The sequence below is a fragment of the Lissotriton vulgaris genome, chromosome 4_1 (assembly GCF_964263255.1).
Source record: "Lissotriton vulgaris chromosome 4_1, aLisVul1.2, whole genome shotgun sequence".
Classification (NCBI taxonomy): Eukaryota; Metazoa; Chordata; class Amphibia; order Caudata; family Salamandridae; genus Lissotriton; species Lissotriton vulgaris.
The window spans coordinates 483,059,701-483,085,820 of NC_141691.1; the positions used below are offsets into that span (position 1 = coordinate 483,059,701).

The window sequence follows — 26,120 nt, forward strand, 5'->3', positions numbered from 1 at the left end:
TGGATGTGTCTTCTTCTGTAATGCCGGTACCGTAAAAGGAACACTCCTCTCTTTCCGTAGGTTGTTGCGTCCACCAATCTTCGTATCCAGTCCCCCAAGTGTCCTGAAACGGTGGGAGAGAGGAGTTTGCAGGTATGTCAGTTATCCACCACTCCGGGATAACAGTAGTGTCCATATCCCGTCCAGTCACCCCGCTATATTGCCACAGGTGTCTGGGGTGTGGGGAGGGAGCATGTTAATCTACAGCTCTACATGCCAGGAACAGATGCTCACAGGGTAATTAACAATCTGTTTGAGGCATGTGTACTGTATATACACATGCTTTGGATAGACTGCATAGGAGTACTTGTCCCAAAGCATGGCTAACCAGTGGGTGTTGGTAGTTTGAAAATGTTTTCAGCGCAGCTTGTCCTACATTAGCTAGTTGGCGTGCCAATACATCCATACAATGTTTGGAGAATGTCTGGTGTGGACTGTGTAGCTGTCTTACACATGCCCGCTATGGGAATGTTACCTAACAAGGCCATAGATACTCCTCTAGGAGGTACAGTTAAAGCGCTTAGCTTTAACATAACTAGTTTGAATACATTTAACAAGCCACCTTGAAATACCGGTTTTAGTGATAAGTTTCCATTTATGAGGTGGAGCAAAGGTAACAAAAATGATTTTGCGAAGATCTTTTGTCCTATCAATATAGTATAATATTGCTCTTTTGACAAAGTGTGTGGGGAGCTCTTTCCACTACAGAATCAGGTTGAGGGAGAACACATGTAACGCAACTGACTAGTTAATGTGAAAAGCATAGACTTTTGGATTTGTACAAACTATCCCATCTTTATGAAGTTGAAAGGGTAACTCACCAACCAGTCTTAACAAAGTGATAGCAATTAAGTAGGCAACCTTCCATGAAAGAAATTGTACTGAACAATTGTGTAATGGTTCAAAAAGGTGGACCCATAAGCCTAGTGAGAACAATGTTGAGGTTCCAGACAAGTGCAGGTGATACTCTGGGTGGTATTATTCTTTTAAGGCCCTCCATAAAGGCTTTGATTACTGAAACTTTGAATAAAGATACGTTATGCCCAATTTGAAGATATGCAGCTACTGCTGGAAGGTGTAGTCTAATAGATGTGTAGGCTAAACCTGCTTGTTGTAGTTGCAACGGATCACAAATTATATTTCACACAGATGCATCTAGCGGATCAGTAGAGTTATGGCAAAATATGACAAATCTTTTCTATTTTACAACATAGCATGCTCTAGTGGTAGGTTTTGTTGCTTCTTTAGGAATGGTCATACAATCTGGTGGTAGGTTTAAATAACCAAACTAGGACTTCAGGAGCCAAATCGCCAGGTTGAGGTCCTTGTAATTTGGATATCTGATTTCTCCATGGTTCTGTGAGAAGGTTTGATGTTATGTAAAGCTTCTGATACGGAAATGATAGATGCAAAATTGTGTTGAACCATGGCGGTCAAGCCCATTTGGGAGCTACCAGAATTAGTGTGAGAGATGGCTGTCTGAGTTTCCGAACCAGAAATGGGAGGGGGGGGGGGGGGGGGGGGGAAGAGTCAAAAGCTTAAGCAAATATCCCTGACCAGTTGATCCATATGGCATTGCCTTTGGATAGAAGGTGTGGGAACCTGGAGGGGAAATCAGGGTATATGGAGTTCTGATGTGGCAAAAAGGTCTATTTGTGGAAACCCCTATTTTTTTAAAGTAAAGAAGAAGACCTTGTGGATGAAGTTGCCATTTTGGTATTGGTTTTCATTCTGCTGAGGAGATCAGCAGAATGAGGTATTCTGCCAGGAGTTGGATTTTGTGATGAATTGCCCAATGCCAAACGGTCTGAGAGAGGCGTGACTGACAGTTGTAGAGCGTGTGTCCTCCCACCCCCCCATGGATTTGTGGTCTTTGTACATGTGCTCCTACCACTGCCAGGCATTTGGTGAACACTGGGTGCAGTGGTCACTCTGAATGGAAGTACTTTGAACTGATAATGATTTTTTTTCTATCACAAATCTGAGGTATTTGCGATGTGCTGGGTGAATGGGTATGTGAAAGTAGGTGTGCTTTAGGTCTAGTGTTTACATAAAATCGCCCTGCTACAAAAGTGGAAGTATTTGTTGTAAAGTGATCATATAGAAGTGTTCTGATAATGTGTAGAGGTTTAAAGTTCCGAGAACCAATACTGGTCTTAAGGAACGATCCATTTTGGGGAATTAAAAAGTATAGTGAATATACTCCTGAACCGTGCTGTGATGGGACGAGTTCTATAGCTCAGTTTTTTAGAAGAGCTTGTAATTCTTGTTTGAGGCAATAACCAAGATGGATAACGTTCAACACTCATTTGTCCGTTATTGTCAGTCAAATGGGAAGTAACAGATGTAACCTTCCCAAGACAGGTGATGAATGTTTGGGGGAAGGGATATTAAGTCACGGTTTATTAATGGTACATGATGGTGTACCTCTATCTCTTCCTTTGAAGTGGTGGTTACCTCTATATCCACCTCTAGAGGGGGAAGACAGTCTTTTATACGAAGATGAGGTGGCATCTGTGGTATTAGTTGGAGCCCCCTCTGTAGAAAGAACGACAAGGAACCTCTAGTAGCTGGAGACTGAAGTGCGGCCATTGTTTTTTCCACTTCTGTTTTCTCTTCTCCAACGATTGGTCTATTAGCCCATTAGATTATTTTTTTTAAATCTCTTGCTTCGGTTTCCTCGGTCTCTCAACCATCTCAGATTGAGTTTCTTTTTACATAGTCATATTTAAAAGGTAAACAAACAAATTAGTTTCTTTTATTGCCCTAATCTTCTAGCTCTATATTTTCTGTGCCTTAGGTCTCCATTTGCCGATCATTTATTTAACAAAATATCCCTGCTGGTCATAGTAATGGGCTCGATAATTACAGAAAAAGACAGGCAAGTTTTCCCAAAATGCATCTCAGATTGCTCTAGGATTAGCATACACTTATGTGATCTGAAAGTTGAATAAAAGCACGGTCTTGCTTTCCAAACAATGCCAATGTATTTTAGCTAGAGCCTTTTGAATACAGATTTCCATTGATTAAAAAATGCTTGTACTTTTCTTATTCTAAGTAAGGACACATGTGGATGACAAGACGCTGGTAGTCCTGGCATGAAAGTATGTTAACCTTTAGCATCACCTACCTTCTGAAACTCGATTTCATACAGAGGCCACTCGCATGAATATACAATGCTTCTGCCAGTCTTGTTCAATGCAATAGACATGGTCTTGTATCCTGCAGGAGTTAAATATAAGAACTATTGTATCAGTCTGTTCAAATATAAAAGAAGCATGCAAGAACATGGTGGCATAATCGGGGGGAGATGGGGGTGGGTTTTGGAGGCTGAGGAGGGCAGTTTCAACAAATCCCATGGCAGGGTGATAAATGCTAGTTATAGATTAGAAAAAGGTTAGACTTCATGCTTACTTTTGCAATATATTCTATGATGGGCATGTAGGTCAGAACATCGATTTAATTCACGTTCTCTTCATCGCGGGTGGTCACATTGTAGTAGTTGTGGAAAAACAGTTAACTAAAACGACCAGGGCAGCCAATAGATTTCTTTCTGTGAAGAGTTTATCAAGGTGGAGAACAAACGGTAGACTTAATGCCAAGTAGGGTTCAAACAAATGGTTATTTGTTCTTATAGAGCCCAGTTCTAGTCATCCTTTACATATAGTCTATTTATTGAACGGTAAAAAAATTAAGTATCCACTCAGCAGAATGGTATGCTTGGAAGGTAGAATTTGATTGGGGTATGAGTGAAAGGGCTTCAGTTCAAAGCCCGTAGGTTCAGAAAATAGCAGCTAAGTACAGTGTCAGGCCACAAGCGTTCATAACATATGGTGTCCTTCGGCTAAGGAGTGAACAGCCTTGTGTGGAAACATAGTAGATAGCGCGCTACTGAACCACAAACCATATATGTGGATACTATACAGACCAGCTATTTAATGAAATGATGTAAATTGTGGCTATAACAGTACTACGTGATTTAACTTAACTTGGTATTCAGTCTACCGTTTATTCTTAGCCTTGAAAAAATCCGACAGGATGAAACACGTGTCGGCTACCTGGATCGTTTTTGTAATCAACTGTTCTTCCACAATGACAACATCAGTGGGACCACCTGCGATGAAGAAAACATTGAACTTGATGTATTGATTACTTTTGTACTGATTCGATGTGTGCTCCAACCTCTCTCAGGCTTAGATTGGACCCTTCATTTTTAGGGAATCAAAATATCCAAGGTAGTAGAGTGTTTGTTCAGCAGTATTGCTTATTAGTTTAGATCTAACGACATGGTTCCAGTTTCTCTTTACCAATGCCTCGCTTGCAACAGGATGGGAAACTAGTTTATCACTGCTGCCATTGTGTTGGTCACCAACCCCCCCCCCCACCCAATTTTTTTTTTTTTAAACGCATTACTCATTTCAAATCTGAAACCACCGTTTGAAGTTTCAGATTTCTCCGAGAAAGTTATTTTTCAAAGACCCAGTTAGATTACAGTTGAGACATGTAACTGTCACTTGCAGAGTGACATTCAGAGATACGTCCTGAAATGCAGGCACATCGCATGCATAATTTTATCACATAAGAGTAAGAGTACAAGATGCAATTCATGGTCTGTTCAGAGACCAATACAGAGCTTGAACTATCTCCTAATTTCCACAAGTTACCCGACTAGCCAGAAGTATACTTTTGCCCTGGAATGCCATATCTGCAGAAAAGGAGACCTGTTAGCCTTACAATGCCTGCATGTCCCAGGTATTCTTGTTGTACCTTCAGCCAACAGTTCCAAAGTCCCAAAGCCACAGCCATCAAATTTTAGCAGATCCACTCCCCACTCAGCAAACGTTTCAGCATCCTGTTCATAGTGACCAAAGCTACCAGGAAATCCAGCGCACGTTGTATTTCCGACATCCTGATAAATCCCCAGCTTCAGTCCTTTGGAATGAACCTGCAATGACAAAATACCATTACAAGAATATGCAGGCTATACGGGTCATAAGATAAGTAGTGCAATTAGAAGTTCATAAAACCAGATTTTGACTCTTGACACTCCTTAGAAATAGTTCCCAAAGTAGTCCAAATCAGCCAGGTGTTTCTGGGCCCAGACTAACAATCTGCATTTTAAGACTGGTGTTCCTTTAGAGCCCACCAACTATAACCCTTTAGTACTTGACCCTTAAGGTGGTCAAGTTCAGGAGTTCAAGCCTTTGTCCAGGAGGGGATGTGGGGTTAGAGGCTCAGAACTCAAGCATGAAATCATTCGGCAGACTTTACTTTATGAAAAGAAAATACAGCAAAAATACTATACATAAACACAAGGCACTTACCTTTGGTACTAATGGCAACAGTAGTAATGGGCGATGTTTAGAAAATCGGTAGAGAACTTACGGCCTGTGCAGGGTGTTATACCGGGGCGGTGACGTCAGGCTGGGTGGGGGGGGGGGGGGGTTGTACAATGTGGGATATGGACCATTTGAGTACCGAAAAAAGAAAAAAAACTAATTTCGTTACCTGCGCTGCATCACCAAATGTGATGCAGCGCGGGAAACAAAATTCGTTTTTTTCCCCCAGGTACTTACCTGTAATGGTCCATATGCTGCATTTTACAACCCCCCACCCTGACCCTCCCCCGCCTGACGTCACTGCCCCGGTATTACGCCCTGCACGGGCCGTGCCTGCAAAGTTGCCAATAGGATAGTATGCACATTCTCCCCTAGAGCGAGTATCCACTAGTCTCCCTCTGTTGGGGTACAATGCCAAAGTATCTGGCTGTTTTGCAGCAGCTATAAACTCATTTAGGCAGACCACACCTAGATGGGCCCGGCAACTCCAGTTATCAAGTCCTTTGTAATAAACAGGCCACACATAAAAAAGGGCCTATTTCGAGGGCGAAATAGTTTTTCATTGGGTGAAATTAGCTTCCATGATCACCGCCTTCAAACTATTTTCCTCAACTAGCTCCTACAATGACAACACTCAGGTATCCAAGAGCTTTCAGTCTTCAGCAGAGAGCAGAGAAGATGCAATAGTGCACCAGCCCACACTATAGTTTCTCAAACAGTACTTATACTCGCACTCGTATTTCAAAACACACTGCTAGTGATTGAAAAAAAATCAATCATAGGGAAGGGGACAATTTTATTCAAAGATTATTGATTTCTCCCATTCCCAAAGGTCACTTGACCCAAGTAGAAGTTAAACAGCAACTTCAAAAGTGCACATTGCCAACTACAGAGATGGTTCAAACGGTTACAGAGTAACTGCAACAAATGATGGACGGAATGCTGAATGATTCAAACATTCTCCCCCAGTCAAGAGATCTGGGTTCAATCCATCATTCTTTTGCCCACTACGCCACCCCAGTTTGGGCCCAGCCATATGCAAACCAGTCTTGACCCTGTGCCTCATAGGAACAGTCCAGACCGAACTGCCAAGCCAGGTCCTCCCTGGACTGGAAACCAGCATCCTGGGACCGGTTTCAGGGTAGGTTACCCTTCATCAGCCAGGCTAGCTTGAATCCAGTGGCTGGGTTCAAACTGGAATGGCATGGTGAGAAAACAAAAACCGATGGATTTTGGCCCAGATCTCTGTGCTGGGGTGAATGTATGACACTGTTCTGCATTCTGTCCCTCAACGGTTCTTTTTTCAAATGGTTACAGAATCAGAATATCTGTAATCAAAATGAACCAGACCTTGCCTCCCACCCCAAATGACAGAAGGAGCAGGTAGTAGTCCATCCTCAAACACTAAGGCTGGAGAGGCAGGTGGGAGCAAGGGGTGAAGCAGACTCCCTGTAGCGAAGGCACGTGTGGTGAATGGTCCCAGCTCATCAGCTCTCTAAAGACAGGGCTCTTCCTTATAACCAGCAGGGCTGGGGAATACTTATGACCCCTGAAAGAATATGGGCCATTGACAGTTGAGACGTAGAGGAAAGAGGACACATGTAAAATGGGTTACTAAGTAAATAGCCAGGATTTTTGTTTCTTTACAATCAGAAAGGTTTAGAATTGACCTAATGGAAAAGAGAAGTGTTCCACTCCTTGGCAGTGGAGTTGACAACAACTCTTCCTCTCCAATTGTATGTCCTCCACACAGTCCTGTCAGCTGGGCTTTGGCGAAGCAAGCCTTATAGCAGGAGATCACTGCAGCGAAGCTTCATACAAGATTTCCAGACCGAGGCCCCGTGCACAGCAAATAGTAATGCAACAGAATTGCTGATTTAGTCTTTGTGCATTTCTCGCCACTCTGACAGACACCTCCTCTGGTGTCCAGATACTTGACTAAATACCAACTCACCGGGGCCAGCATTCATCTTGCTCTGGTATCCAAGGTGGGATTCTAGAGCTAATTGGAAGTCTGCCTTATTTATATATCCAAACAATCCTCTAATCTTTAAGGAGAAGAGCATATTTCTATTATTGAGTTTTTCTGGACTCTATAGCTAAAGATCATACACCAAACCAATTTGTACTGGCTACAGTGGGTTCGTGGGCTGCATATCAGTGTTTCAAATTAAGCATCCTCTGTGGGAGCTGGAAGAGGAAAATGGGATGGGAACAAATCTACTGTAAACTATTGAACGGCTGTTTACCCTCTACCACCAATTCTCACAGGCGCTGGGAAAGAGGGCAAGGGAAATACAGTACATTGAGGCACCAAGTTTCATGTGAACAAAGCCAGACTTGGCAGGAGATTAACCAGGCATGAAATGTACCTCACCTTTCTCCAGTTGTCTGCGAGTGACACACAAGATTACGGAAAGGGTCCCCTGAGTAACAGAATATAGTGCCTCTGCCTCTGCCTGTGCCTGTTTTGTGTATTAGCTGCCTGGGCTTAGGAGTGACAGGGCTGGTGATGTGCATTCACACTAGAAAAACACAAAAGGGGAGAGTGGGTTTGAGGTATGTCATGCCTTTTCAGGGTGGCTCATGAACAGGCTGAATAGACCTGGCCGCATTTAGAGTAGTGCAAGGAGTTGCAGCTTGCACCTGAATGGATTGGCTACCTCTCAAAGCTGTCTTCACCTATGGTGGACCTGGCCTGAGCAAGGCTGAACTGGTTTATGTGTGTTAGTGGAACTTAGTAACAACTTCAAAGGGAAATGTGGTATAAATATTGGGTCCTGACCCCAGAACATTAGATTGCTGATGGACTAAGGGACCAGTCAGGAAGAAGAGCTGAAAGAGCTGTAAGGAAAGACCACCACCACCTTGCTGTGCGCTTTGCTGGGTTGGCCCGCAGTTGCTGCTTCTGTCTTGGGAAAGGACTGGACTGTGCTTTCAGCATCCTAAGTATCTCCATAGGCTTTATGTAGAGCTGGCCTCCTTTGGAAGTCTGAAGGAAATCAAAGACTTCAACATCTTCTGGAACTGCACGTTTCCGCTGCCACAGAGGAGAAAAGGTAACCTGATGCAGTCAACGATGCCACCGACAGCTCTGTGCTGAAGGAACCGCTGCACTTCGCACTACAACCCTGGTCTCACTGATGGGTACACCTGACCGAGCTGGCGATTGCACCGTAACACATGAGCACCGCAATTCAGACCGCCGCCCTGGTATCCCAGACGACGCTCCACGCAGATATGGACGCTACTGCTTAGACTGTGGTTTTGGAGCACTGCTCTTAAGTTACGATGCACCGACCCGTCCCCCACCGCAGCCGTGGCCTACTGACGACAGACTTCAGTTAGTCAGCAGACGACGCTTCAGCAACGACGCAGACACTGCCACTGCCCGCATCGTGACCTTATAGCAATGCAACAAGCACTGCCCCACTTTACACTGCAACCCAGTTCTCACAGGCGGTAGTTACACCTGCTGGTTCCCTGGCTTTACCGCATCGCTCAAGCCAGGGAACCAGCAGGTGTAACTATTGGTGCAACTACCGGAGAGCTGCCTAAGACAGTCAACAGGCCCCTCCACCCAGGCTGACCATGGGGCCTATTATTGCTCCCTCCACCAAGGCTGACCATGGGGCCTATTATTGCTCTTTAAAAAATACTAGTGGTACAACGCTAACCGTATGTATTTTAATCTGATACACACATTAGATGTGTCTATAAGATATTGCCTTAATATTTAGGCTGAATCAGAGGAGTGGCATACATGGGGCTGGCCCTCATGTTGTCCTGAAGAAAAGGTGTAGGGGACACCTTGAAACAGGTTGACAGGATATTAGGGACTGTGACCACAAGTTATTTTTCCTTTATCCAACCCCTTATGATACCAACTAGAGGCAAGAATAAAATGTTGGCTTACTAGCTAGGTATTTAATGATCACTCACCACCACGCACAACACACTGCACTACACATAGCGTCAAAATAAGTGCTCCTACGTATCCCTCGCAAGTCGTAGCACGCCCCAAGCAGTAGATGCTTGGGATGGCCCCAATGATAAAGCATGTCACCTAAGGGTAACCTTGGGTGAGTGAGGGGACTCAAGAAAGAATTTTCTTTTCCAAGACAACACTGCCCAAATCTGGGCTGTCGTGCTATAATTTTTCTCCTTGGCTAGGGTCTCATGATCCACTTCGTGGATTTAAGTGTTACACATAGGATACAATTTATACAACTGGAATGGAGGAGATGGTTAGAAATGCTAACCTCCTTCCTGTCAGATTTGGACATACCATTTATTGCTCTAAGCCCAAACTACAGTGCCTTGAGCTGCAAGGCAGCTTCGGTCGATCTTTTTATGGGAGGCAGATCAAATTACAGGATGCCCCATGCCTCATCCTCCTCCATAGCAAAGTTGACATGGTCATTTAGCAGCTCAAATATAGTATTGAAGTCCCCTGCTATTATCAAAAGTGAATGTCTACGATATTTTTCCAAGTGCTCCTCTAAGAGTGAAACAGTTTTGGGCCTAAAGACTACCTTGACCACTCTCGCGTAGATATTACAGACCAGTTATTACCACTAAACTAATAGCCAGAATGTCAGGACAATCAATGTGGAGTCCTCAGAAGTTACAATCTAAATGTGGTTGGATCCATGTTACTAGCCCTCCGGACAGTCGCCAAGCTGGGCCACGTATCGCAGGGATTGAAAAGTTTAAACAGGTTTGAAAACAGATTCGATACAGCAGATTTTCTGGAACAAGCAGATGCCATACGATTCAATGATGTTCCAATCAGAGTACAGCCTTTGATTTAAGGCCAGTCACATTCCGCAAAAATTATGGATATCACCGCTTTGGTCTGAGCAATCGAGTTTTGAAAAAAACTGCCGGACCCCAAAGAACCACAATTGTAGCTACCATTAGAATGAGGGACTGCGGATAAAGGTCCCAAAAGTATAGGGCTATCGATCGACCTATGAATTCACCTGCAGCAAGGTCACAGAGGGGCACTCCAGACAATAAAAGGGGCACTGACCCTGTGCACCTTGGGATTGTCTGGGTGACAGAACCAATCCGAATTTGATTATCAGAGGACAAGGATTGTCAGTCTACATCCCAAGTTGGAGAATCTTCAGGGAAGTGGGAAGATGAAAAAAACAAGTTGTTGGGGTGTCTGTTATCAAGCCGCCTCGATTTAAATTGGAAATTGGATTAAACATGGAGGAAGTTCAAACAAAGGCCACTAGATTGTCAACTAGCTCTTTTAGAGAGGGTTAACTCGATGCCATCAAAGCTAGTGCCATTTTGCGGGTGTTTCCTCTCAAATGAATGACAGCCCCATACCAGACGGATCCAATGGATGGTTTCATTTAACACATCCTCCCCTTCTTTATGCTTTGGTTGCCCAAGTTTAGAAACTTTTATAAAAATGTGGCAACTAGGATTTGGAGCCAGAGTACCCAACTGAGGAATGCAGTTTTGTATAGCTTTTGGGGGAATGTTGGATCTAAACTACACGAATCAACTCTTGCAGTCCCAAAAATCCTATGGTTTAAAATTCCTAACCCTAACCACTAGTTCCCTGTTGGAATAGGTGATGCTTTGGAGCACTGCTGCTCCAATGGGTAAATGAGGGATTTTAGGAACCCATTTCTCAGCCATTCATAGCAAGATTTCTTTGTTGTGTCGCCACAAGAATATTGTGCTATGTGAAAAATGGGGTGCGAAAATTTGACGCTCATGACGATCGTGTCTCCTGCATCTAACACCATTCAAAGGGATGACTGCAACTAGTAGGAACCTTAAATAATCTATGTACTTGTAGACCATTATTACTGGATGCCAGAAGCCTCCGACTCTAGACTTGAGGCTTGTGTACTCTACTGGTGTGGTACCTTTTTTATTTGGTGAAGGGGTCTATTTTGAACATGTCAGCAGATGGGGCTACAGTCGGAGTGGTCTAGTATTAAAACTAGAGACCATTTACAAAACGACTGTTACATTTTTACTAGCAGATTTACTACAATATTCTTTTCAGGTAATGCCTCATTCGGTTACTAATCAGAGCATTCACTTGCTTGATTCATGATATTTAGATAAAAGATGGTCTCAATAGCTCTGGCTTTTGCAATATCTGGTTTCAGGCATCTTAGATGGCCCATGGAATGTCTGGTCAGAATTTGGAACTTCAAATGTTATGCTTACCTCAGGAGCTGGGCGGCAGTTGCCCCACATTCGATGGGTGAGTCGCTTTAATAAATAGCTCTTGACATCACTTACATTTAAGTAAATGTTGTGTGATTTATGCTTCATTACAGTTTGTTTCACAGCTACCATAAATGTAACTTCCATTTATTCATTAAACCATATGCAGTCAATTCCTCCCTAGAAACTTGCTAAGTAGGAAGGGCATTATGAATATAACACGAACGGGTCTGCTGATATAGCATGTGCTACTGCAATTCAGCCTAGCAGGAGCACACTAAAGAATGACTTATTACTGAAGGAAGCTGCCTCTTTATATAGTGGACCAGAAAGAGGTACACAATACAAAAATTCCAGGAAGACCGCAAGGGAATTAGAGGCACAAATGACACCCCAAATTCTTTTTTGTCACAGTGTGGGTGAGAAGTTAGGCCTATCGGAGGCTAGTGCTAAGCATTTATTGCATACACTCAAAGAAATCCGACACCAATTTATAAAAAAAAAAAGAACACATTTTTAAGTGAATTCAGATACCAAGATCAGAATTTAAGTTCTGAATTTATACAGTTTTCAGAAGTGGACACTGAAATTCTAGGGTGCAGTAACGTCATCCTAAGGGGAAAAACATGCACTGCATTTGGGCACTCGGGGACTTACAGGATTTTTCTTCTGGACTTAAGGCGAGTATGGGGCAAGGTCCAAGGCCACACCAACAGGTCACCTCAGGAGACTCTGGGAGCAGATGTGTTACAGCGCCTGATGTCCCATTCACTTCAATGGGAGAAAGGTCTAGTCGCAAAGAGGCTGGGACTGGCGGACCAGTATGGGGAACCCACAGGGGGGCTCGAACCTTGAGATTGGGCACGTAGGGACAATGTTGGTCCACTTTTCCTCAGGCTGTGGAGCTCAGGTGCAGTTGGAAGGGGCCTGCAGACAGAGGCTGCAGGTAGCAACTGGCAGTCTAGTCTGGGCAAACGCAGGGGTGAGCTAGGTCCTGTTGGCACAGTCACCTCCCTTGGACTCTGGCTGTGTAGCATGGGCGCACAGGTACTTCGAGGAGTCAGCCAAATACTAATTTCTTGTTTTTGGTTTCTGCAGAACGGGGCAAACAGGACAGCTGGGACACACTTGTCTGTGGGTCAGACTGTTCCTGAAGTGCCGGTTGGTTTTCCTCAGCGTTGGAGACTGGACACAACAAGCCTTGGTAGCTGCAAGATGTTCAGTACCCCAGGTATAGGTGTGCACCTTCGGTCAGTCCCGGCATCCCCACACCAGGAGGGAGGACTGATCAGACCTGCAGAAGCATGGCTCCCTCTTACTGAAAGGCTTCAGCATCGGATGTCCCCATAGGTGGCAGGCTGGTGTACCAGGCATTGCTTCCTTCGTGCCTATTGCTGCAGGGGACTAGCCCCTCTGCTCCAAGAAAGTTTCTTTGGCACATTGCAAAGCAATGGTAGACCTTTAGGTTTCTTGGAATCTGCACAGTGGTAGGACGAGTCAGTTGCTCTAAAAGGGTCAGGACAAGCAGGTGCCAAGTCAGTCATGGTCCTCAGTTATCGTGTCAGCAGTATTCTTTATACACTCCTTTTGTTGCCATTGAAATCTCCTGTCTTAGTTTTAAGGGGTCCACTTAATATTCAATTTTGGCGCACTAAGGGGAGTGAAGGGTAGTAGCCAATGGGCTACTTATCCATGGGGTTACTAAACCCACTAAATGAACACTTCTTTTAGAAGTGCGCCTCACCCTGTCCCAGAGTTCATAGTTACACCACACACAAGATTATGGGATTCCAAAATTGGTATATACTTCAGGCTGTTGACCCTAGAAGTGTCCACCCTGGCAGTGCAACACACCTGCATAGCTATTTTTCCTGCCTGTACTGGTGCCAGATGGTCCCGGGGCAGGGGATGAACCTACCGTCTGGGGCAACCTGGGTCACATATCAAAAGGTAGCCTCCTGCCTGGATATGCTGATTTACCAGCCTTCCTGGAGGAAGTAAAAACTCCTCTACAGAACAGGTATGGTTTGTCCTCTGAGAGTAGGGCTCTCATATCATAGGGGGCGGGGGGGCTGATGGGTCAGAAACTCGTCTGTGGGGGCAGGCTGTACTGGCCAGTCAGCCAGCACACCAGAAGGCTAGTTTGGTTCAAAGGGTACCTCTAAGGTGCATGTAGTAACACATTCATCACTGGAATCAGTGTGGGTTTATTATTACGAGATGTTGATACAAAACACCATAGGTTTAAATGAAGCAATTATATAGTTGGGAAACTCATTTTGACCAGTACATAACTTGATGGCTTCCCTGTTCACTTGTACAGTCAGTAATCGAACCAGAGGTACCACTTTCTAAGGACTTAGAGGTGCAAATGGTGAGGTCAATTGGGAGATAAACTGAACAGTCTTCTTGTTTTGGGGAAGTACACTGGCACTGGGGACCAGGTTAGCAGGAATACAGTGCATTTCAGTCAACGTTGCGTCAAATACCAGGCAAGAAATGCGGCGACTACTGTAACAAAAACCCAGTTTCCTACAATTACCAACCAAATTTATAAACCTGGAAATTAAGCCACTGGGATTCAAAATAGACCCTTCATTTAGAATTGTATTTTGTCAAGAGTTGCAGCAATCACATTAGTTACCTTACTTTCTAATTACCGCTACCTAAGCAATCAGTTTCCAAAGACGAGAGAAGAGACATTTTCTGTACCAACTGGGGAAAAAAGGCATCAGATCATATTTCAAAATATTAGTCGGATGGCCTCACCCGAATCTATACACTAGATGATTACATGACTTAATGCGGTTTAGCAACTTGGCTTTTACATTCTCCAATAGAAAATGTTGTCCTGAGATAGTGGCCCATTGAGTCTTTATTTCTCAAAACTTTTATTTCAACTTTCTTTTCCTAAAGGCTTTGAAAAGGAGATTACCCACTACTCACATAATCAGCCAGTTTACGGATTCCGCTTGGGAAACGGGTTGGATGTGGCTGGAGACGGCCCTTGGAATCTCGAGAGCTATCTAGCCAGCAGTCATCGATGCAGACAAACTCATAGCCAGCCTCCTTCCAGCCTTCTGCCGCCATCACATCCGCCATCTGCATGAACAGGTGCTCACTGGGGGAGAGAAGGGGAGTGGAGAAGAGAGAAGGGTAAGTGGAGCATAACAAACGTTACAGTTAGAGAATTCAATCAGCAAATATACCATAAACAGCAAGATAATGTTGGCAAGCAAGAAGGTTTTCATTAATGCACTTAAGCCAAACACACCAGTCAGAAATTAGATTAGTCCGTTTCTTCACCTTCATATTTTACTGGACATAACTTTACACTACACTTGCCACCACAAGACATACAACTACATTTACAATCCTAAAACAGGAAGATGGCTACAGAATTGTTGGCACAAGTCTAATAATCCAATACAAGTAGGAGCCAATTTTCAAAACGGTTTCCCTTGGTTGCTCAGCAGGCAGAGAGCAGCCACTACCATGCTCTCAAGGAAGTAAACTAGGGTCTGAAAAGTGATTTTAAAAGGGTTGCTGGCACACCACTCCAGACAACAAGTCTCAATAGTTCCTCATTCCTTTTATTCTGTGCTTTCAGTACAGTTCCTGCCAACCAGTGCTTAGTTTGTAAATAAACGAGGGCTGGTGCCCAAAGCTCTACCAAGATGCCCGCCCTCCAATTCACCTCAGGACTCACTGCTTGCCCCTTGCTCACTCTTGAAGGTTCCCATTGTGATAGTTAGCCTGTCCCGCTTTCTCCTTTCCCGTCTGGGTGTTTTTCTTTTTTTTTGCTCATTATGTGAGGAGGGAAAATAAGTGTTGGTGCACCGGCACAAATTAAATACTGCAGCCAACATGTGTTTCGTCAAAGCAGGTGTTACCAATGAAACTCATGTCGAGTAATATATGTATTTTTTTTTTTTTTACTTAATTTCATCCATGTTGGTTTGTTATATGTCGTGTCAGTATGACTACAAGTCTGTTAGAGCCAGCAGTACTCCACACAAATGTTATGGTCTCAAAAGTGTACTGCCGCGTCTCCCATGCTTGTAATAAAATATGTGGTGGCTACTCAAACTGTACTAAGCACAGATTAAAAATAGTTGAATGTAGAACTGCTGAGGAACATGTCACCTTTGAAGTGGTGTGCTAGCAACCCTTTTAAACTATATTTATAAACATTTTGAAGTTCATACTTTATTTGCTACTGAATGTTGGACACTGATCAATGCATAGCTCTTTTGGGATGAAATTCTTCTGCAGAGTGGAAGAGTTGTGCTAAGGACTGTCATGTGGGCACAGGTGAGGCCTGAACACCAAGTCAGTAGATGCCTCATGAAAACTGGGCTTGCTGCTGCTGTTACCAGATGGACAATCTCTGCTTTACCTACCTAGGTATTTCTCCAGAGTTCCTGCCAGTGGCTGAAAATGTGTTATCGAGGATAAGTGGTGGGTGGAAAGACTTCATGTGTGAGGAAATGTATGCAGGTAATGCTAGATCGGTTACTTATTTTTTTTTTTAGACGCACGCACACACATTTGGCTCAGCCACAGCCCAATAAGTGTGCCAGTCAGAGACCGCTATTAGTTAAACCAGTGTCCTAAGTTAATGCTCTCAGGCAGCACAAAGAAGCAAGCTGGAACACAGTAGTGAGATTGTAGTACAAATTCTCACATTCCCTGTCAAATTGAGTTTTGTACAAGGCACGTCCCCTTCTCCAATAAGTCTCACAAAAATAAAAGTGCATACATTTGTTTTTCTGTGAGATTCAAAGGAACTGCTGTGCCATGCCTCAAAAAAGCGTTAACTTTATAATTTGATCTCACTGCAGTGACATAAAAATAATTATATTTCCAATTAAGAAACGGTTTGATGGAATTGTGTGACTTATGGTATTTTATCGACTTCAGTGCAGCATTTGCAGTAGGTAGCTGAATTCCATATTTGCTAGCACCTAGAAATCATAACGTTGCCTTTAAATCATCTACAAGGCATACCACTCTGAGCTGTAGAAACCCCCTGCACGTTACCCTCATAACAGTCCATGACTGCTCTAACAGTTTCAAATGTGATGTCAATCAATGAGGTTTTACAGCCATATTAGAAATACTTTACATGATAAAGTATCATAGGCAAATGCATACATATAACGTGTCACCCCTTTGCCTTCCTTCAATTAAAAGAAATAACTAAAAGCATGCACGTGTTGAGATACAGGGTGACCTTTTGGAGGCTATTGACCTCCATCTTAAAACTGCTCCAAGCCAGGTGCCATAAACGAGCAGGCCATGTCAAAATGACAAGGCTTCTAGTACCATAGGGATTCAATGTTTCTTTTTTATTTTCAGTTCCGTCTGCTGGGTGGGGGGGGCTTCCACAGCAGTTTTTTTTCGCTTCGACTAATTGACCGTGGAGGTCAATTACTGTAAAAGACAGATGACTGGGAGCCGTCTCTTGGGCATGGGTCAACAACACCCCCCCACCCCCCCCCCCAAAAGTTTAGGTCTCATTGGGGTTTGGCTTGAGGGGGGGGGGGGGGGGGGGGGGAGGGGCAAAGAGATCCGGGCTCTGCCCCCCAATCTGACCACTTGTAGGGGTGAGTCTGAAAAGAAGGGATTAGAAACGAAGGAGGTGGGGGGCAGCCCACCCAGTCAAAGCCATTCCCTAACCCCAAAGAGGACAACAGCGTCTCAACCCTTTCAGGCAGATTAGGATGTTTATCTCAAGCCCTCTTGACACCAGGGATTTTAGGCCATATACTTTGAAGGAGCAACAGTCTTTATGCCCCCTTCCCACAACCAGATTAGGGGTTCCCCAAATAGGAGGGGTGAAAGGTCACTAGACACCTGACTTTTCCCAGCTGACTCCAGAAAGAGCAACAGAAATATGAAGTTTGCGCTGATAGGGTGTTCGCCTGCAATATGGCTCCAGGGAGTAGAAATCAAATTACACACCAGGGATTTTACAGTAGGCACTGGACCCCCTCTAAAGACCCAAAATGGCAACCGTGTTTATGCCCCGGAGGGGGCAGATAAGGAGTCTGACTAAATTTGCCTCCATAAGGGTACGAAGCACACCACACACCAGGTATTTCAAAAGGGTTAATGTAGTACGTCCTGTTTTTTTTTTTAACCTGTGTGGACTGCAAACGAAAAAGAATTGACAGTGCGCGTTTAATCTGCAAATTCGCTGTCAATGGCTCCGTTGTCTCTGTCCCCAGCTCACCAAGCGAAGAATGCCAATTGCACGATAAGCATGTTGAGTTCCATGTCATGACATCATCCAAGTGCCGATTGGTTAGCGTGTGTAGATATTTACTGAAGTGGTGATCCGGGACATTAAAAGTAAAGGCAGCTGTTGACCAGCTTTCAATGAGTTACAAAAAACAAAAAACAAAAAAGCCTGTTCACTGGAAACACTAAATGCTACAGGATGTAAGGAGGAAAAAAAATAAAATAAAAATAAAATAAAAACAAAAACAAAAACTGGTGCACGCGCACCACAGAGGAGCCGAACGCGGGAATCGAAAGCAGTGGTGCGCGCACCCCACAGAGGAACGGGCGGTGAGGGAGCCTGCCACCTGTGCCGCGCGCTGATGCAAGTCCTAGTCACGGACAGGAATTGGCAGGGCAAATACGTGACATTTGCCGGCCTTTGCCCAATCGCGTGCCTTTTTCTGTAAAAAAAATAAAAGCGAAAGCCAATGCCTACCTGCGAAAGCCTGATCACACGCACAAGCTTGTGGTCAGCTTTCAAAACCCCTTACAAGAGCTCTAGCACTGCGCGAGCTCTGCTGCGCAATGCAACGCTAGGCGCGAGACCTAAAAAGGAGTATTTATATACAGACACAAGTAAAATATGGCACACAAATACCACACAGACCTTGGAGGTCAGGGCTCTAGCGCTTTAACAGGCAGGTTTCAGAGTCCCACTTATGCTAGCAGTAGGGGGTTAATCTCCATTCATTATAAGTAGGGCTCCTGGTTTTCCGTTTTTACATATAAATACAGACGGAAAACAAGTTTTCCTTTATCTGTATTTATATATAAAAAAACGGGAAAATACTAGTGGAAGAGGTGTCAACCCGGGCTGGGACAGCTGCGGTCACACAGAGCTGCCAGCCGCACCAGAGTACTTCACAGGTCTATAAAAGACCATTTACTTGTTGAGGAGTCCTTGTTGTTCTTTCACCCCTTCTAAGAGGTCCTGCCAGAGTCAAATTAGGCGCCTCTATTCACACCATTGTTGCGAGACTGAACAAACACAGCTTGCTCCAGGGAGTGTCTTGGAGGGAGGGCGTTAAACCCTGGGGCACCATGAACACCCTGATGGTTGCCGCATGGAAAGCCTGAGTCAGCCACGTGGACTAAGGCGAGCTGTGTTCTGAACAAAAAAAAATAGGACCGATTCTTTTCTGTTTCTTTAGCTCATTATCTTGTTTGTGCCTGGAAATGTAGGCTGAATTAGAAAATGCGCAGGCAATTGCAGCGGGGAAAGGGGGGACCACTGGCAGTCTGCTTGGCACCCTTGCAGTCCCCGACGGCAGTCACGCTGTCTCCCTGCCCATACATAACTATCTCACGTACTCACACGGCTTTCCCTTGAGAAGGCAGCTTCAGAGTCCGAGGGATCATTAATCTCTGCCCCCACCCTGTGAACACTGGCAGCCATGCTTCACGTTGAGCACAGAATGTGCTGCTCTGTACACAGTACTATTCAGGAGTCCCGGAGTGGAGAGAGCCTGCATCCTCGTGACATAAGTTAAGTCAGACAGCATTTACGAACTCATTTTAATTAGAGGCCACACCAGTGATATAAATATTTTTGGTGTCAGTGAGCGGAGGGGTAATTTTTGAAATAATGCGGTTGGCTGTCAGTGACATGTGTGCCTCAGTTGCTTAGTGCTACTTCTTGCCAAATAAATACTGATGCCTGTGTGCGGCGGTGTCCACTAGTCCACTGTGTTCCCAGACTCTTAATTTTAAATCTAGGCCGCTCATCTGTCACATGCTCTCTGTGCCTGCAGCCTGGATGTCCACTTAGGGGTGCGAGAGGCACAGTAAGGCAGAGAGAGCGCCACAGAACCCAAGGAGGGCTAGAGATACAGGTTGGCAGTGGTATGTTTAAGACGCAGGGCGGCACTCACTTTCATACATGTAGCTAGACCTTACACGAGATCTTTCTGAGTGTCTGCAGCCTCAGAGTCCCCTTAAGAGTGTGAAACTCATAACAGGATAAAGGGAGCGCCTCAGAACTCAGGAAGGGCTGAAGATGAAGATACCATGGGTCAGTGCCATGACGTGCATAGAAGCAGAGCGCTTCGCAAATTTACACCAATAGCACGAACTGCACCTGCTCTCTGTGCCTGCAGCCTGGGTGTCCTCTTAGGAGTGCGAGTGGCATGATAGGGCGGAAGGTGCGCCCCAGGACTTGGGGAGGGCTGGGGGGGTCAGTGGCATGAGGTGCTTAGAAGCAGAGTGCTTTGCACATGCCCATCTAAGTGCCTTTCCAATTCTGGTGCTTTGCAGCAGTTTTAAAATCTTCTTAAACTTTCTCAGTGCCCCAATGGATGTAATTTCTGATAATTTATATGTTTCCTCGTCTCCGTTGCTTTATTTTGATCACGAAAAAGTGTCACTCTAAGTCGTTGAAATGCCACCCATATTTGCACTGAAATTATTAAAATGTCACACATAGCAGTTTGAAACCTTGACAGCTATGTACACATGGCAGTCAGACAACAAGATCACACATGGCATGTGCCATACTAAGCAGCACCTGGTCCACAGGCAATAAGACCAACCTCCAGCTGGGGCAGCAGATACCATAACATACAGGCATCTGCACTGTAATAGATGCTTTGTTGTTAAACTCAATGGCTTGTATCGACTTCACACGGATGAAAGGCTGAGTGGACCAGCCAGGATAGAACCCATAATAGCAGTGTGAACATAGATTTCTTCAGCAGCAAGGACGTTAGGGAATCAGAGGGTATTTGAAGAATGTATTATCCTTGGCCGCAGATATCCGCAAGGCAGCTGAAGAATGCAGCCATTTTTCACCACAACGTTCTCAATCCCCAGAACAGGCTGGGCAGGATAGAAAGTGAACAAGATCACACCTGGCTAGGTCCTACTGACTGCATCGGTCATCCGGTCATCCACAGTTCAAATCCACACCTGGCCAGACTACGATTCTGTCACTTCACTTGCAGTCCAGCTATTTACTGCAACATATAACGTTGAAGGAAAACAAGCACTGGCAAAGTCAATAGGTCTGACTCTGGCAAACTGGTGCAACAGATGGCAAAGTTTTCAGATGAATGTATAGGGTTGACCAATAACAGAGAGCATGTGTGCAGTGTCACTTTAAATAAATGTGGAAAAATACTAGCTGTACCGTCGTATTTTGCTTGTGGCAAAAATAAATGTGGATAAATACAGAAAAAAATGTCTCAAAAATAAATATGGATAAATACAGACAGAAATGGCAAAAAAAAAAAAAAAAACCCATAAAACCGGGAGCCCTAATTATAAGCGACATTCAGGTTAAGCCCCACTAGAAGTCTGACACTTTAAGTCAAGTGTTCCAACAGAAGTGAGATAAACTTGGGCTGCCTGGTCTGTACATCAGTCTTACCCTCACCAGACCTGCACAACTGGATTATCCAAGCACTCTCCCCCTATGGGCGCTGAAGTTAAAGCAGCTGTCTCTGGTGACTCCTTCACACACTGTACTGGGAGGTGTACTGGAGTCCCTCACACACTGTGCTGCGGAGGCAGAGGCTGGGGCTCCTTCGATGCTAGCATCCTGTATCCTCCCCACAGGTATGAGGGGACAGGATGACACTCCCCGTGCTCATACTCAATCAGGGCTTTGGCCCTAATGGCATCCCCCGCCTATCAATGAGCCTTGACCAGACCATGCTCCTTGCCTTTTCCCAGTGGACCTCAAAGACACAGTGTTACTGTCCTCACTCAGCATGGTTGCCCTACATGGCATCGCAGTCACAGATTTTAACCTACACATGGGCAACAACCCAATTGGTGCAGCAGCCTTCTTGCACCACACAACAGGGATCCAAACCCTGACTGGAATGCACTCCCTCCAACGCTCCTATTCTTCACAGGACACACTGGTCTTGATGAGCAAGCAGGCACTAGTGCTCAAGGGGAAGTAGGTCTAGTATTCCCTGGGTGACATGCCCTCACCCAACTTGGAGGCTGACAAGCCTTGGTCCCCAGTTCCAGTCAGAAGCAGTAGTCTTGCAGAGCTTCTATTCCTTGCACAGCGATGCTGGCTGCTTGACAATTTGGGGGCCTCCTGCTCCCCTTCTCATAGTTTATTTCCAGACACCAAATGTGATTTAGGGTCAGAGTTTATATAGGGGGGTCCGCTTTCTTTTGAAATTCCCTCTCCCATTGTTCTCGAAAACAGTTAGTCGCAGAAGGACAGACTCCAAATCCGATAGCCTACAACACAAACTATGGGAAAACTCAAACACACGACCCGCACCACTTCGATTCTCTTACTGTCACCGAAATAGACACGCTGGAATCAGTTACGGAAACTGCTCACAAGCCCCAAATATACAGATGTAATTGTTTTAAATGGCATTCTATATAATCATACCAGTGAAGACTTAGCCCCTGATGAAGTGCACACCCCGAAATGCATTGGGCTAATTTACGTTGGCAAGAATTGTTAAAATGAAATAGTAGAAGATGGACATTTTGAGTTGAAATGAAAAAAGATACCAGAGAGAAAATAAGAGAAATGTCTTGGAACTACATAGATAACCTTCTAAATTATTTAAAAAGCGTTAATCTGAGTGCAGATTGGGAACGTTCCTCACGTGTTGAGGATATTTCATTTGGTCAGTTTACTTACACCTCATACGGAGGATTTACCAACCAGCACCATCAAAAAGAGTACATTATTAATGTATCCACACGTGTGAGCCTCACCATTGTTTGGAATGATTAGAGGGTAACACCTGAATGTCAGCCACAGTAATATGTGCCTCAGCCCTACTCATTAGAATTCGAGGGGGTGGAGCACAAACACTGGTCATAAATACAATTTGTGGAAAAAAAAAAGTAATGAAGGCATAAGCTCAATCTATTTCAAAACTCTATTTCAAAACAAGGGTTTTGGACCGGCGAGAAACAGGAACAGCCAAGAGGTCACCTGATGCAGTTGTGCGGGTCAGAGCTGCAGTCGATGTTGCACATGAACCTCTGCCAGTGAAGCCATCCCATGGTGGGAGTCCGTGCCAGGCCGTTTTCCAGCGCCCCACTTCTGCCCAAGCAGAACAACAGCAGCGCTAACGGCACAGAAAACATGATCAAGCAATTCTTCCTTCGGCAACAGCAGAAGACTATATAAAACACGGCTTCCAAAAGTCTTGCTTTATCTTCCGGCTTCTCCCCCAAGCCCAAACTCCACAGCCAATGGCGTGAAAGCTCAGAATCGTTGTCCAATCGGATCCGCGCTGAAGGTTGGACAAAGTTTTTCAAGACACTGCGGGCTCAAGTGCCGGTTTCAGGGGAAGCGAAGTCATATGATTTGAGTGTGATGAGACACCTGATCATATCACACAATGTGACCCGTGACGCAGCCGCTGTGGGGGGACTGAATTGGTTCAAGCGTCTCCTAAAATATCAGCAACGAAGCCGCCATATTAGACTTTGTTCGGTATATAAGGTTGTAAGCATCGACGGGAACCTCTGTAGACTCCAAACCGGATATAATCCCGAAATGTAATTTCCAATGTTATACATTCAGGAATTACGGTAATTCGACTACCTACTGTAAACGTTGTGGAGCATTCAGAACTGTTCACCCTTTTTTTTCCTTCAGTTTTTGTTCAATGTCTCTTTCCTTTTTCGATCAAAACACCGTACGATTTCGTCATGGTCTTTTGTCTCTCTTCACGTTCGGTAGAAACCTTCACAAGAGCAGCAGGGCACAGGATGGCCAACGTTAAAACAAGAGCCGAGCCCTTCTCGGAGGCGGAGTATTAGAATTGATTGTAAGCACAATTGTGTAGGTAAACAAGCGGACAAGGTAATCCATGGAGTACTATTTGCCCCATTAACAGGAAGTAGAATAAAACAAGCATTTGCAATGTAATCGCTCTCCAGTTTGTGAAAGTTAGACCTATTGGCGACTGAACCAATATTAAAATATCTTTCGGGACTGAAGCGAGGCACTCTACAGCTACCACTGACATGGGCGTAGGAAGTGTAGGGGACGCTTGGGACATATCCCCCCCAGATTTTGGAGTGGGGGGACACGGGGGACAAGGATGGGGGGGACGAGGGGACAAAATAATTTCCCCTCTCCTTTCTGTTATTCGCAGGGCCATTAGCGCGCGAAAGCCTACCCAATGGCCCTGTACTTGACCTGTGACCTCACCTGCCTGCAGTCAAAGAGGCCACCCGCCCTCTGCCCTTTGTTATTCTGCAGTAAGGCTTGGCCAGTCTGGGAAGGGCAGAGAAGGAAAAACAAGCATTGGCATAGCCAATAGGTCTCGCCTTTGGGACCTTATAAGTGTTGAGCCATGCAACAGTTGATGTTGTTGCACTAAGGATATTGGGCTGCATAACTAAATACTTATAAGGTCCCAAAAGCTAGACCTATTAGCTATGCCAATGCTTGTTTATTTTGAGAGGGAGAGAACCTGCACTTATTAAGAGAGACATAATACTTTTTTCCATTTCAAGCACTGGTGTAATGTCATCCTAATGGCAGATTGTGCCATCTGCCGACACGAATATCAATGACGCAACAGGAGAGACATTCCCAGATACAATCCACGTCATAGAGCGGACAAATAACAGATGAGGCATCAATGCTCTGAATATATTTGTAAACAACCAACATAATGGAGTTTGGTTAATGTGAGATTTTTCGGCTTTCAAGCCTGGCATGCAAGTACAAAAAATGTTATGTAACATATCAGCACAGAATTGACAAAAATGAATTGAGATCAGCAGATTAAGACATCTTGAGTATGGGAAAATGTGTGTCCAGTAAGAGAAATTAGCAAAGGAGGAAAGGTGGTGAAGAAGCAGTGACTTTTGAAAGTGCGGAGGGTGGTGTCAGACATCATCACGTTATCCCAAGACTTGACTTTCGCTCACACTCTAAGTTTATTATACAGGGATTGCTGCCACATTCATGCCACCTTGTAGTGATATATATAACAAGCTACACATTTTCCTTTCCATCCTTTTTAATCGCACCTTCATCAACGAGCTCCCAAGTATTACTGTGGGAGTCAGCCCTGCAGGTATGCAGTATGTGCATTGATCTACCCAGCTACATGACGGAACTGTTTACTAATTTGCCTCAATTTGCTATTGAAAGAAAATTATGAGGCGTACATATCAATAGTGCAGCAAGTTCAGTGGCACCAAGTTTAAGGAGTTAAAGGGCCTACTGAATCCCAATGAAATCTCTATTTCATTCCATTGCTCAGCTGTCTAATCTTCTGATCAGTACAGACAACATAGCTGCTCCTCGCCTGTTACAGACAGCAGAGCTAATACTCATCTGGCCCGTTGTTTAATGCCAGCAGAGCTAGGCCATCTCCTGCTGGTCTTTTCAGGAAATTCATATGCCTGTCTATCTGATTACCTTTCTATTCGTCTCTCTACATCCATTGCCTGCTCAATTTGAACTGGTGTTTGCAGGTGGGACCCACCCATCAGTACTCATCTTTGAGGACCAGCACTCATTTTTCCTAACAGTCTTTCATCCAGGGCAAGAGACAGAAAAACAACAAGCATTGGCCATGCCAATTGGTCTCGGCATTAATGAGCTTAGTGGTGTAGTTGCTATTATAAATATATTGATATACTGTGTTTAGTATCAGATGAATAAGTTAGCAGGTTAGCAAGGACTTCAGAAGCAGAAGAATAGTAATGCAGCAGTTTTACTAGTGAAGCAGTAAGCATGAGCAATAGAGTAGTGATAGCAGTTAAGTTACCAGGAGAGCCGTGATAAAAGTTAGCAAGAGAGCATTAATAGTAGTGTTAGTAAAACAGCAGTGATAATACTGTGAGGAGTACAACAGTAACTGAAGTTTGAGTAGGACAGCAGTAACAGAAGTGCCAGGAATAGCAAACACAGCAGTAGGCACTCACAGCAGTATTAGCAGTCAACAGGATAGTAGTAACAGTAATAAAGGAGAAGAACAGAATAGCAGCAGGAGAGCAGTAATAGAGGCGTGAGTAGCTTTGTGACAGCAGCATTTGTACATTAGTAGTAACAATATAATTTGTAAAAAAGTAGTAAGAGCAGTAACATAACATTAGTGTTAGTAGTATGAGAAGCAACAGAGTAATCACAGAAGTGACTGCAGAGCTAAGAGGATAGCAGTGATAAACTCCAAACGAGTTTAAGATACTGGCATTGCAAATGGCATTGCCTTTTATTTAAGTTTCAAAATCAAAAACAATGATAAAAGGCATTGTCAGCATCTCCTTTAAAAAACAAGCACTGAGACACCTTTTTGA

The 26,120-nt window shown here is 44.5% G+C and overlaps 1 protein-coding gene across 1 annotated transcript in view; it reads right to left on the reverse strand.

The window, feature by feature from the left end:
• Positions 1 to 24,146, reverse strand: part of GLA (galactosidase alpha) — a 79,213-nt gene extending 55,067 nt beyond the window's left edge. The window contains exons 1-4 of the mRNA XM_086964645.1: positions 22,786 to 24,146; positions 14,529 to 14,703; positions 4,807 to 4,984; positions 3,170 to 3,261 (exon numbers count right to left, since the gene is read on the reverse strand). Of these exons, the coding sequence (XP_086820771.1) occupies positions 3,170 to 3,261; positions 4,807 to 4,984; positions 14,529 to 14,703; positions 22,786 to 22,940 (600 nt within the window). The 5' untranslated portion in view covers positions 22,941 to 24,146. The remainder of the gene's footprint in view (positions 1 to 3,169; positions 3,262 to 4,806; positions 4,985 to 14,528; positions 14,704 to 22,785) is intronic.
• Between the last annotated feature and the right edge of the window lie 1,974 nt (positions 24,147 to 26,120).